At 42.1% G+C, this 14,114-nt stretch overlaps 2 protein-coding genes across 2 annotated transcripts in view; one reads left to right on the plus strand and one right to left on the minus strand.

Annotated features, from left to right (window-relative positions):
- The first annotated feature begins 924 nt into the window (after positions 1-924).
- Positions 925-5,180, plus strand: LITAFD (LITAF domain containing). Its single transcript, XM_068422035.1, has 4 exons — positions 925-1,030; positions 3,253-3,318; positions 4,436-4,595; positions 5,072-5,180. The coding sequence occupies exons 1-4, from the start codon at positions 925-927 to the stop codon at positions 5,178-5,180; spliced, it is 441 nt and encodes a 146-aa protein (XP_068278136.1).
- Positions 5,181-8,629: 3,449 nt separating this feature from the next.
- Positions 8,630-14,114, minus strand: part of USP7 (ubiquitin specific peptidase 7) — an 83,620-nt gene continuing 78,135 nt past the window's right edge. The window contains exon 31 of the mRNA XM_068422306.1: positions 8,630-12,156. Coding sequence (XP_068278407.1) covers positions 12,050-12,156 — 107 coding nt within the window. The 3' untranslated portion in view covers positions 8,630-12,049. The remainder of the gene's footprint in view (positions 12,157-14,114) is intronic.

A 14,114-nucleotide genomic window follows, 5' to 3' on the forward strand; every position in this document is an offset into this window, starting at 1 on the left:
ACCAGACTCATTTAGCAACTCCTCACAAACATCTTTTCTCCTTTTTCTCCCAAAACTGCCCTTCCCCCCTGATCTGCATGAAAGGCTGTAACTTTCTTCTGCAAAGGACTCCTATGGTTAACGTTAGTAGGAAATTAACCAGTTAATACTGGTTCAAGGGACAGCTAGGAATAATTAACGCCATTCCATTTCCAGTAATACAAACACACAGCTCCAACTGTGTCCTCTTCCTCCCACTCTCCTGCATTGCAAAGAACAGTTCCTGCTAACACCTGCAAAACACACATACTTTGTGGCCTGATCTTGTTCAGAGCCTCAGGCAGCGCAGTCATATTTAATAATGATCTTGCCCAACAAAAGCCTGTCACACTAGTGATGAGACAATAGTTTCACAGTACAAAACTGGTCACGGTCACCGTGATGATAAGGTTTCACAATACTCCGACGAAAGACAGATCCGAATTGCCACTGGTTGCACAGTTGCAGGCTCTGACTTAATGACACATGAAGGTTTTTCACAGGTGCTCCAAAGTGTGCTCTTCCTCTTCTTGATTATTTTGACAATCCATAGAAAAAAATTAGGTTAACTTTTCTGCAAAGGTAACACTTTCAGTCACGAATTTACACACTTTGAATAGTATGTTTTCTGGGGCAACAGTTTTAGCTTTCCAGCACAAAGAAATACGTAAAGATGGTATTTTCTGCTTCCCCTTCCCCATCTTCCTCATCATGAAGTGTAACAGGAACTGACTGCACTTCAGTCTATAAAAAAAGCCAGACTATGAGAACTGCTAATTTTCCCCTAAGTAAAATCTGAATGTGAGAACTAGGAATTGCAGAAGCAAGCATTGACAAATACAGGGCACTGAAAATCACTTACAGTAGATTTTATTTTGCATTACTTTTGGCAGGTGAACTGCGGAGATGGCTAGTGAGAAGGGACTTGCGGAAATTCCTATGGTTATGTATGAACCGTATCGTGAACCCTACATGCAAGAACCCTCTGCACCAGAGTACTGCGGCCAGGAGCGTAAGCAGGCTTCGCCAGGAGGGGTTTGGAAAGAGCACCTTTTTGGTGGTTGTGGGGCAAACATTGATAGCTGTTTTCCAGAGCACAACTGAGCCAGCTCACAAGGGGCCCAGCTTTGCCAGGACACGATGGGTTAGGAAAGTGCCTGTGCCAGCATATAAAACCCAGAGTTGGGGTAGGCAAGCTGGTAGGGTCTCCTAACAGAAGCATCACTTAAAATGGCAAAAAATATTTTTGTTGGTTTAGTTAGTATTTTTTTAACAACACATGCTTTATGGAAAAGGAATGGCAGTTGTATCTCTACAATAATTTCATATTCCTAACGAGCAATGTTCAGACAGCAAACTTTGCACATGGACGGGCTATGTCTTGCTTAAAGTGTAACCTAGTTTTCCAGAGACTTTTCCCAAACACTCCTGCTGCCCAGAGCCACCCTCCCTATATGAGTCACTTCTGCAGCCTGGTTCTACAGGGATGAACAACCCCTCCCCATTGCTGTCTCATGGGGAAACGTCATGACTGAAGTGCTGAAGTGCAGCTCAAGGACTGCAAACGGGCACTGACAGCTGCTGCTCTGCTGGGTTGGCGTTTCCCTCTGAAACCAGGCATTGCTCTCACACCTACACAAGTATCTCGCAACACTCCTTTGTCTTCTGCCTGTTTGAGCCTACACTCATTGAAATACACACTGAGATATCAGTGTTTTACCTTGTTACCTTCTTGCTATTGAGGAAATTGCCATTCACCAGACAGGACTGGAGCAGAAACCAGAATAGAAGGTCAGAAGGTGACTAATAAGGCTAGATCTGTCAGTACTGGGCCTTTGAACTCGACTCATTTTCAGAGCATTTTACTCTGATGAGCTCTCTCTGTAAACATTTTGTCTTCAAAGACCTCTCTAGACTCTTTCTAAACTCAGAAGAACTTGCAAGAGGATGGGGAGAAAAAGTCTCACTTCTTGTGAGCTACTCAACCAACCAAGTGACATGCACTCAACACATCTAACGCTGAGTTGCAGTGTCTTGTCCTTGCAGAGGAAGCAGGTCCTTCACAAAACCACCTTGAGTGATAACTCACTTGTACTGAGCACATTCCTCTTCTAGACTGGAAGGAAATGCTTTACTTTTTAATATTTTTACAAATTTGTTTTTCCACAAATAACCCCCCTCTTCAAAAAAAACCCTAACCCCAAAACCTAAACACCCCACCACCACCATTAAACCCAAATGCCATTGCAAATCTCTCTCACTTCTGGCAAGCCATTCAAGGAAACATCTCTTAACATTTTTTTCACCTTTGAGATTACATTTTGTCTCACTCTGGAAAATGTCAGTTTTGTACCCCTTTGCCCTGTGGGCTTATTCCCTGGTTAGACTCACATTGTTTCTGAAAGGCTCAACGATGCAGGCTGGACTCCCAAGTCAGGGCTGTTCTGCTGAGGGGTGAGGGCTTCTCTGATGCTGTGTGGGCTTGACCAAACAAGACTTCTCATAGGCACTGTCCTCCTGCTGCAGACCAGTCTGGTAGTTTGAAACCACATCCATGCTAGCTGGCTGTAAAGTTTTATACATTAATTTATTTTGAATGTATTCATGAATGTATTTTTATACATTTATTTATTTCACACTCAGGCAGGCTGATTGCATTCTTAGTTTGTAAGATTAGTAAAAGAACTAAAAAAGCATTAGGTGTCTTAGTCACCAGCTTCCCTTCTCCCTTATCCATAACAAAAGGAAAAAGACCTTTAACTTTTGTCTAGAACAAAGGGTATGATGAAATTACTTGGCTGGAAGTTGAAGGCAGATAAAATTTAAACTAGAAAAAAGGCTCTAAATACTAATAGTAAGGGTAGTAATCACTGAAACGAGTTAGAGGTACTGTGGATCCTTTATCAATGGAGTCCTTAAATTAAGACCAAGTAACATTCCAGTGTTATGCTGGAATAGGTGCAGTTACTGCTTTTGTGAAGACAAAATGATTTGGTTTCTTGGCTTATGCTACACAGAAAGTGAGCCTAAGCTAGTCCCTGTGGGCTCTTTTAGCTTTAAAAATCCATGAATTAATTCAGTAGCATTTTTTCCCTGTCCTGTACTTCACCAAGTCATGTCAGGCCTTCCCTGCGAGGCACCTCCCCACACAGCTTCTCGTCAGACCCAAACGGGGCTTTCGGGAGGCGCAGGCTGTATGCATTTTTATGTTTCACCCTGTTTGTCTTTCCATAGGGGGTTACGAGTATCCTTCTCCCCCACCTTACTCCTGCCGAGAAACAGCCCCCACTGAGCCACCAGGTAAGTGCCAGGGGACCGTTTCTGACAACGTTCGTGGTTCTATATGCTAACAAAAATGAAACGTTTTTAGTTTTAAAATTGACAGAGAAGATGGAGTTTTCTGACCCAATCACAAGCTAAGAGGCTGGGAAATTTCCCTAGAAATGCTGGAAGATAAACTGAGCTGAGACTCCAGCACTAGCCAATCTACAGGAGCACTCATTTTTTTCAAAACCAGGTAGGGGCTAGGACTTTCAGAACAAATCATTTTAAGCCCAGTTTATTTTGCTGTTCTTGTTCTAGTCACCTTTATGGAAGCAGAGAAGCCCAAAGGAGACACTGAGGAAGGGCTTCAAAGAACAGTCATTTAACATCTCTTACAGGAGGGAAGGAGACACATACATTTTAAAAACTCCCTAAGACCAGATGGCAATTAAACACAGATATGCTGTATCCTGTCTAACAGACAATACCTTCCCACTCCTGAAGTTTTGCTTCAGGCTACAGGGTGAATGTACCCTAAACTTGTTTCAGGATACTTAAAATGATATTTTTCACTGAAAACATCTCTGAAAAAATAACTTCATGTACCTACAACGGGCTCACCCCTCAAGGAGTATGACAGAGTCAAGTCCAGATGGAACAAACATGAGGGAAGCTACAGACTTTACTAACTGGGGACAGCACCAGCATCTGACAGATTCCTCTACTTTGATGAACTTCTTGTAACTACTGAAAAGTTGATCCAGAAAGCTCCTCTATATCCTTCACATATCTTCTTCAGGAGGAACATGCATTTTCATATTATTTCAAATATCAGAAGATAAATCCTCAACGTCAGAGTACATCCACCAGTGGGTGGTGGAGGCTGCCTGCCTATGGGGATTACCCCACAGGCAATTCCCCGTGTGTGGCCTTATCCAAGTCCATACTGGCTGGTGGCAGAAGCAACATATTGGGATACACAGAACAAGCAGTACAGCCGTTCTTACGAATACACGTGAAATCAGTGATAGCAACATAGGTGCCTCTAGATCAGTCACATTAAGAACCTACATTCTCCAGTTAAGACTTTATAACTTGTAAAAGGTTTCCTGTGCTTCTAATTTTGCTGCTTCTCGTTTCCTCTTGAACTCAGTTTACTTGGTGTCTCAGCCTCCAGTCATTTTAGCGGGAATCTTCTCAAGCAAACCAACATCCACAATATGCCCCTCCTGCCGCCAGCACATCACCACACAGGTCACCTACAGACTGGGCAAACTGTCTTATCTTCTGTGCACCACCTTGTGTATGCTTGGGTAAGCTTTCATGTATACTTTAAACATTCTTCATAACAGAAAGTTAAAAAAGAGACATTAAAAAATAAAGTTCTTATATAGTGCTTATACAGATGGTTTGCCCTTCTTCTCTACTTGATTAAGAAGTCATTCTGTCCATACTAGATACAGTCATCATGGCTACAGGGAATGCAAACTTGCTAAATTTAACCAAGTATGATATTACTTTTCATAAGTCAAGCAAAAATTAGTACAATATTGTCCACTTCCCCACCGTAATTTAGAATGAGGCTCAGAATCAGACTAATGCGTTAAGATGTTAGCAGTGAAGATGACTAATCTTTCAGAAGATACTTGAAACAGTAAGAGTCTTGGGAAAGAAGTGGATTCATACCGTGAAAAGGCAAACAAAATAAGACAGAGAGAAAGAACAGATGTAGCCAGCAGAAAGAAAAGTCAGCTAATCATTCCATGCATGTGCGTCTCTTTGGCTACAGGTGCTGTTTTGGATGCTGCTTTGTACCTCTCTTTGTGAGGTTCTTCAAGGATGCAGATCATTACTGCCCATGCTGCCACTTTCATATTTATAGATACAAAAGACTATAGAAGCAAAGTTTATGATGTCAAGTCTCTGTTCCCTAATGGCATAAGATTCTAGATGTAAAACTACTGCTAGGAAACATACAGCAGTAGGCTTAGGTTCTGCAGCTCCCGTGCTAGTGAATCCATGTAGAGTTTACCATTACTTGGTTGGACTGACTTTAAAACAAAAACCCTCGAAGACTAATTTACAGTGTCACTTGAATTTTACGCTCTATTTGAATCGTTGTCCTGAGCTGCGAAGTGACCAGCTAGTGAGTATTTCAGCACTACTCCTCCTCTCAAAACTCCAACCCAGCTGGGACACAGACTCTTCTGGACTTTTCAACCCACCAGTAACTAAGAGGTTTGGACATGCACATTTTAGAGAAGCACTTACCTTCTATGCACTGGAACTGACTGGTTGGGATTTCATTTCTCTCTGCTCTTCTTTGTATGGGACCTACCCCTGCAGGGCTGTGGGTGGTACAGTGTAGCTGATTATTTATTAACAAAACATTAAGTTATGAGACTGTCTTTACTGTGTCATATATGAGGTAAGAAAATAAACCTCCTATTGTTAACAATTCTGGCAAAACATCTCCTGTCTGCATTGCTTCCAAGACCCATTGCATCCAGAGTGGAGATGCAAGTCAGACTGGGGCACCCCATTTACATTAACAAACTAAGAACCAAAAGGCAAACATACAAAGAAGAAAAATCAGCAAGAACAGCTTGAAAAAAGTCACCAAAACCACAACACAAGGCCCTCATTTTACTTCTCCGCCTTCCCACTGCAGTGCACCATCTCCCAAACAAGGACTTACTAGGCTTTACACTTTACAGAGAACTTTTACAGTTCTCATCCAAAGTCACTTATCTTGTAAAATCAAACCTCCGTAAAACCAAATTACTTGCCCAGAAGGTGCCTAGACCCTGCTCAATACTGACAGTAGCTGCTGCTGTTTATTGCTGGCTGGAAAGATAAACAGAAGAATAGAAAAAAAATCCTGTATTTCAATGTTTTGACATAATAAACATTTTCATGTTAGTACCATAATTACCGTGGGCAAGTGGGACGCGTGGCACGCAGCACTCGCGCTGCCCCCCTACCATTGCGTTTTGCTACGACTGAGGTACCCTGCCCACGCTCTGAAGGGTCCGTAGATACCACGTAGTGACAAGACCTTCAAAACTTTCCATTGAGCCTGACTCTAAGTTCGGTCAAACTCTTTGTTTTAGCTATTTGGTCAATTTAAGCCATAAAAAGACAATTGTGCCCCTGAACAGCTACTGGTAATAGTGACTCCAGGATCCCGAAGATCCTCTCAAGGCCAGGGTTTGCCCTAGGAGAGGCTGGCCGGCTCCGCGTGCCCCGCAGCTGCTGCCACACGTACAAGCCAAGAGCTTCCTCAGGGAATGCCGCACCAAGACACCCAAAAACCAGGCAGACGCGACCGGCTGCGCAGCCAGAGCCGGCGCTGGGGCGGGCCGGGGCAGCTGGGCCCTGGCCGGGCTGCCTAGAGGAGGGGACCCGGAGGGGAAAGGCCCCACGGCAGCCAGCAGCGCACAGCCCCGGGGCCGTCACTCACTTTTCCTCCGAAGCCCCACACCGTTTACCTGCACCCTCCCCTACAGTTTTTATGGACAATCGTGACCCATCCAACCTTTCAGCGCTGAAACGGGCCAAACCCCTCCCGGCCGCGGCACGTTCCCCTCAGCGCGGCCGGGCCGGGGGCTGAGGGGCCGCAGCGCCCGGGCCCTTCCCGCCTCGAGCCCGCCCCCTGGCGGGCACAGCGCGCGCTCCCCGCCGCCCCGCAGCGCGCGCTCCCCCGGCCCGCCCCGGGCCCGCCTGCGCTGCCCACGGCGGCTGCGCAGCTGCGCCGGTTGAAACCCGCCACTGGCTAAACTGGGCTGGAGGCCTTTGGCTTCAAACAGTACAAGAAATGCGGCCTTTAGACTCAGAAACTCCAGGCTCGAGCCTGTAAGACATGAGAAAAGCACACGTGCGTCAATGGAAGTAAAAACTCTTAGGCAACGAACTTTCGAGGCAAATCACAGCAACGCGCAGAGCAAGCTCGGGTCGGTGTGAGCAGCAGGCTGACCTTTCAGCCTGGTACACCCCACAAACTGAAAAAGACACATGGCCCTGCTGAAGAAGATGAGAACAGCAAAACCAAGAGATACTGCTGAAGAAAACCCTTGCTAGTGGCAAAGCAGAAACTGTTCTTAGAGCAGTCATGGAGTCATTTGGCATTCCACACACCTTCAGCTACAACGCCCAAATTGATGCTTATCAGCACCATGGACCCTGTACAATGCTTTGGTGCCAGAAGGATCCCACGTAACGACCCCTTCCCCTGGCCCTCCTCGGGGCCCGAACACTGCAGGCGGCCAAAGCAACCGCTTGGAAACACTGTCCAGCACTTGTGTTTGAATCATTTTATATATTTTATATATTTAGAAACTCACAATCTCTCAGAGGAGTACAGGCTTGGTAGTGCCATTTCTCAAGTGAGGTATTTCCATAAAGGAGGTTTTACAACAACTGCGTGGCCCCGCACGAAGCCCAGAGCCGACACCTCCCGGCCTTCGTGAGCCAGTGGTGCAACAAAGGCAGTTCCAAGAGCAGCTGCCCCGGCTTTCACTCGGTGCCGAGGTCAGTGACTCTCCATCCTTTGGTGACACAACCTGCTTTGACCTAATAGGAAATAATACCACAACGATTAAGTCCACAAACAGCCACGTAGATGTCAGCCCAACGAGTTTTGTACTGTTTCACACTTTTTTTTTAAATGTTAAAGATTTTTCTCAATTTTAAAATCTGGCTGTGAAACAGCAAGCCTTGCTGTTAAGTGGTGGTAAATAACACATCAAGCCAGTAACGTTTAGGAGGAAAGGTACAAAAACCAAAATCACAACATATACATAACAAAGAAATTGTATATATGATTTAAGGTGTGCAGGAGACATTTAACAGAAATAGAGTATTTTTACACCAATACTTGGAGGCACAATAGTTTACACAAGTACTTCATAAAAAATAAAGGCTTCCAGCTACAGCCTGGTGGTTAGCAAATTTAATTTCCTGCCATGCTTGGTACACAGCTAACTTCAACATCACCTGGGACAGAAATTGAGCACAGATTTGAAGCCAAATTTGGGCGTATCACACATGAACATTTTCCCTTTTTTCTGACCCTAAAGACCAGGCCGGTTTAAAAGCCAACAATAAATGACATCACACTGCTCACACACCAAGCACCGACACTCCGCCTCAACATCCAAATGCTTGCTTAGTTCCTCCGAGAAAAAGCAGTAGGAGTTCAAAACCTGGAAAAAGTCAGCATTTACCTTCTGGCCAGCTCTCCCTACACTACAAATGTCATTCTTGACACACAATCACCCTGACTTCTGAGCAACCCATTAGCTTTCACTCCCGATCTTTTCTAAAATGAACGGACAAGACACCAATCCGGCGTTCATCCTAGTCTATTTTATTTACAATATATACAGTTCCTACAGAAAACGATTTCTCACAAAGGGTATTAAACAGCAAAAAACACGGCGTAGCTTAAATCTGGGCCCTGACGCCTGCAGCCAGCTCTGAGCCCGCAGCACAGGCTGGTCCACGCTGCAGTGGGATGCCGGGGCGGGACGCTGGCGGGCCAGCTCCGAGGGGCAGCGGCTGAGGTAGATCCAGTACGCGGGAGGCACTGCGCGCTCTGCACGTCCTGCGGCACGACATCGGCCCCGTCCCTCCGACGCGTCTTGCGGCAGCACAGGTTTGTCCTGGTGTTGCTAAGGAAGCCTTCTTGTATAGAGGGTGGTTTTGTGGGCTGTCACTCTCTAGCTGGCAGCTATGTCACTGGTGTGATTTACTTAGATTTCACAGAATGCTTTGGACTCCTTTAGGATAAAAGGCACTAATGTAAATCTACAGGAACAACGCTTGCTATTTTTGTAGGGAGAATTCAGATGGGCCATTAACATCGTGTTACTCTGATGCTGTGTACCATGAAATTACATCCTTATTGCTTAACACTTATATTATCATTAACTTAATTCATTCACTGTCTATTATGCAGATAATTCTAAAATCTCAGTAAGAAATGGAAAGCATGGTAATTTTGAAGACTGTATTCTTGTAATTTTTTTTAGAATGAACTAAACAAACATACTGCACCTGAGAAAACCTCCTGTCTTCTTCTTCTCTTCATAGGTGTGTGTTTCCACATTTGAATAACAAGTTACTTGTGCTCCAAAAAAAATTTTCATAAAAATCTTCACTTATTGAAAACTGCATACGGAATGCCTTAATGTATTGTCTGTTCAAAACTAGGGTGGGAATAGCACAAATACTGAAGCATGTAAAAACTAGTCATCTAAAAATCAAAAGGCACCCAAAATTTACTTTGTTATCGGTATTTTCTTAAGAAATAGGAAGTACTGTGATTTCTTAAGATACTCCCCCTAAAAGCTGCCAACATCCCATAAATTAATGTGAAAACTTAGTGACATTCAGACACAAGCTCAATTTTATATCAGTCTACCATAACATTAAATTCACAAAATACAATTAGGGGATTACTACTGCTGACCAGAGCCTCTGATTTTACAGAAATATTTTGAATACAAATCCTGACATTTACTGAAAGCCTTCAGAGACAATCCAAGTACTAGTAAAAACACTTGGATGGTGGTGTAATTCTCACCAGTTCGATGAAAATACAAATCAAAGGAAAACTTTATCTACTTAAGGCATGCCATTGAAGCACTTCCCTCTACCTGTAACCTACGCACTCAGATGACACACCAATAAAAAAAAAAGTAAACAACTAGTTTGCCTTGATTGGAAATAAGAGACAGTTAAAAGCACTGCAGGATATAAATTAGAAAGAAATCCAAACATACCTAAAACTTGAGCGATTAATTCATTTTGAAGGTAAAAGAATGAAATAGGTCTTGAAATTCAATTTAAAAATACTTGCTGGTGTTTTCAGTAATCACCAGAATCCATCTCAGAAAAAAAGTATAAAGGCCATCACATGTACACAACCCCTACTAAATGTTTATTGATAGGTCTGAGAAAGGGAAGCTTCTAAGCACTTTGTTTTGGTTATGAATACAGGGAACACATTACGGTGGGAATCTATTACTCCATTAAGACAGCTTACCTTTAGAGACTCCAGATTTCACTTTACACCATTTATAATATTAGACTTGAGAATCTGGACCACAAAATTTTGTACAGGCAGAGTCAAGTCTACCACAAAGACTCTACTACAAGCTTTACAAACAAACTAGTAAAATAATTTTTCCATTTGTCTTATTTGTACATGGCTCCTTCCTGGAAAACCTTTTATTTGTTACCATCAAATGTGACTAGTTAGGAGGTAATAAAAAACAAAACCAAAAAAACCTCCAAAACTCAAAACAAATTAAACAGAAAACCCCACAAATTTTCCCCAAAACAACCAATACGAGGTTTGTACAATTGTAAACACTTAAGAAAAAACAAACCACACCTTTAGCAAAACCTCACAAATGAAAACATTTCCCAAAACTCTATTTCCAAGGAGAGGAGAAATCTTCTTCAACGTCCATGTCATCACTCACCGAAGAAAAATTTTATAGAAAATTTTATTCAACATACAACATTTTCCAGCAAAAAAAGGCAATATACAGGAAGAGTTGTTGTACACTGCGGCTACAGAAACAAAATAAAATACTGGAAAAGAATGTAAAATTAAGTGTGAATTGCTGATTCTATCTTTACTGCACTCAAAACTAGACACGCGGCTGGCATTAGCTCCAAAATAAAAGGAAGCAGTCTGGGGACTGAAATAAAACTACACACAATGAATATCAACATCAGTGAAATTCACTTGCAGACTCACCCAACAAAATTAACCTCCAAGTGTTAAATTGTACATGTTCATTCATTAAATATACAATTTCATTTTTTCTTTTTTCTTCTTTTTTTTCTTTTTTTTTTCCTCCTTTTTTATACAAAGTCAACAGCTTACTAAACACTAGTGAGCATGCCCTCTGTGCTAAAAGGCTATTTCTTGTGTTTTCCCCATCTCTTCCCATGTTAACTAAATCAATGATATTTATAATCCTTTCACTTGCTTTTGCCAACTTTTGAGTGTCATTCTATTTGCCAGAAGATGGCATAATAAATCGCAACGGTATTTATCAATGGTTGAAAATTTAATAAAAAGACACAAATATCTCTTTTTAGGGCTCAGGGCATCCACTTGGCAAAACGGGATGCAAAGTAGTGACTAAATCAAACAAAAACTAGTCATTAAAAAAGATTCTATGCAGCTGGAGGAGACAAAAATCCCGAATAAGTGCCAACAATGTACACAATGAAGTAGAGATTGCTATTTATTGATGATGTGAGTTTTTTGCATTTACAAATGCACAAAAATGTCATTTAAAGTATAACTGAAGGAAATAAATCTGATGTGAGTCTAAACATAAGACTTACTAGCTGCAGTGATGGTGAACACCATACCGGGAAGGGCAGCCAGCCAGCTTATGCCATCTATAAACGTACTACAGACAAATATTTTGCCAATGTCAACTGTTCTACTAAACTCTTCCCTCATTATGCTGACAATTGCCTTGCATTACGTTTACCATAAAATAACTCTCATTGGCATCCAAGCTTTATAAAAACACCTTCATTTTGCTCAAAAAGGGCAGTCAATAGATACAGAGAAGCCAAACTGAACAGCCTCAACAAAATAAAATTAACATCAGCAGCAAATCCTCTTGCTGAAGACTTCAGATATAGTGCACGTGTACCAAAGTTCTACAGTTGTTAAAAAGGTGCACACACACACTTATTTTTGTCCCTTGCCTTGACAATCTGGTTAAGTAAGTCAGTTATGAATTTTAATAGCTTTTTCAAGGTAAGTGTAGCGACTTCTCTTTGGGGCTTTATTGAAATGGTCAAGCCCTAGCCATGGCCTTGGATGAGACATGTTGCCTAGAAAAGAAAAGAGAAAAAAAAAATAATGAAGTTTTAAGACTAAACTGGAAAGTTTCCTTTACACAAGCTACTCCTGTGTGCCCTGTTCACAGTTTGCTAGGAATCACAGCGTACGGAGGAGGACCGCAGAACAGTCCTACAGTCCACAGCCAACAGGGCGGCTTTCCTGACCACTGCTTTCCTTCCAGTAATACATTTTACAGCTGTTTCTGGATCAGGTAGCTGTTTTTTTCTCCTTTTCAGTCACTTATAGGAGTTTACAGCAATGAAGTGTGTGCTAAGCCACAAAACCACTGTTACAACTTCTGGCCACAGGCATATCGAAGTATCAGCTTTCACCGAAGTGCTGAGCCTGTTTGAAACAGGAAGGCATCCATCATCTAAATATGACAACCTATAGTGTTTGCCATATTATAAATTATCTCTGCTATATTGTTATTCTTATCACCAGATTTAAGTGGGAATATTTGTTAAATTCATGTAAAATGCAAATAATCAGTTAATTAAGAAATCATGTAACTGATCTCTTCTTTATTTCCTGAGAAAAAAAATCTAGTCATATTTAGGTTGGAAAGAAAACATACAGATTTTTTCACTTGTTCAACCCAATATGGTTTTATCTCCTGCTAGTTTTCATGAAAAAACACAGTCCACATACTTCTTGCAAATGGGAGAAATTCTCTTTTAAGATGTCCTCAATGCAGAGCATCAAATGTTCTTTGAAGTGAAATGATAAAGGCAGAAACTAAATAGCCCCCCAGCAAGAAAAGCACACTCCTACGTTCAGAGCCATCAACTGCAACCACTAAAGCATAAAACACTTGACCTTTTTGGTTGCCTGCACCTGCATTTTTGGATATATTTTCTTCAATCACAATTATTTTCTTTTTGTTTGACATAATGGCCAATGTCAAATATAAAGGAGAACTGCCAAACTTGCTGAGATCACTTGAATCTCTTTTAAAAAAAGAAATGAAGCCCCACACCGCTAGCGCCCGCACAATCATTGCTAGAGTGCATCTTTGTAAAAGCAGAGGGACACTACTGACATCAGCTACGTCAATCAAATTGGAGAATGCCAGAGCTTTGGTTCAATCAGTCCAGCATGTGATAAAATTTGGTATTTGTAGAAACGCATGAGCCCCACACCGTGAAATACTACTTAGATAAGAAGGCATTAGAATATCATATTATCAACCCCTAGGAGAATTTCAGGGGGGAAATGAATTCTATAAAAGTGTATTATATCAAAGGGGCAACTTCCCGTGAACTCTCAAATTAAAACCCTTTAACCTCACATTCCATACAACTCCTACAAACAGTTCAAGTTCTCCCTTTTCCAGTTTCTGCCACATTTGGTACTTTTGACCTAGTTACCTGCTTAGTTTTTCGCGTCGTTTGGGCAATACTGCCTCTGCTTTGCTCAGAAAGTCTGACAGTTCGTCTCAGATTATTGCCTTCCCCTTCCTGCCTCCAGAGAGATGACTCACAGAATAAAATCAGGACTCTGCCTGCTCTGAGAGTACAAGAGAGAGTTTATCTGTCCAAGGAGAAATGTCCGCCTCTGAGTTCGTCATCCAGAGATCCCTCACAACTAGTGCAGAAAAAGAGGTCCCTCCAGTGACACACTTCTCTGCTCACGGATGACTTGTGCAGATGCAGGCATTCAAAGTTTTGGCAAGTCCCCTCATATTCAAAGCCATGAGCCATAAACCTTGCTGTGTAACATACCACAATGCGAGGACTTTTTGCTACATTCCTGCGAAGTACTTGGTAACAGTATAGATCTAACTCTTTGTGGGTTTTGAAATAAATGGACAGTTATGGGATTTCTTTACAACCGTTATATAAATCCAGAACACAGCTTGAAAAAAATCAGAGAAAGTTTGGCCCTAGCACAACCTGCCAACAAAAAAGAGAGCTCATAGTTGTCAGAAAAATACAACTGCAGAGAG

This window comes from Nyctibius grandis, chromosome Z, assembly GCF_013368605.1.
Source record: "Nyctibius grandis isolate bNycGra1 chromosome Z, bNycGra1.pri, whole genome shotgun sequence".
Taxonomy (NCBI): Eukaryota; Metazoa; Chordata; class Aves; order Nyctibiiformes; family Nyctibiidae; genus Nyctibius; species Nyctibius grandis.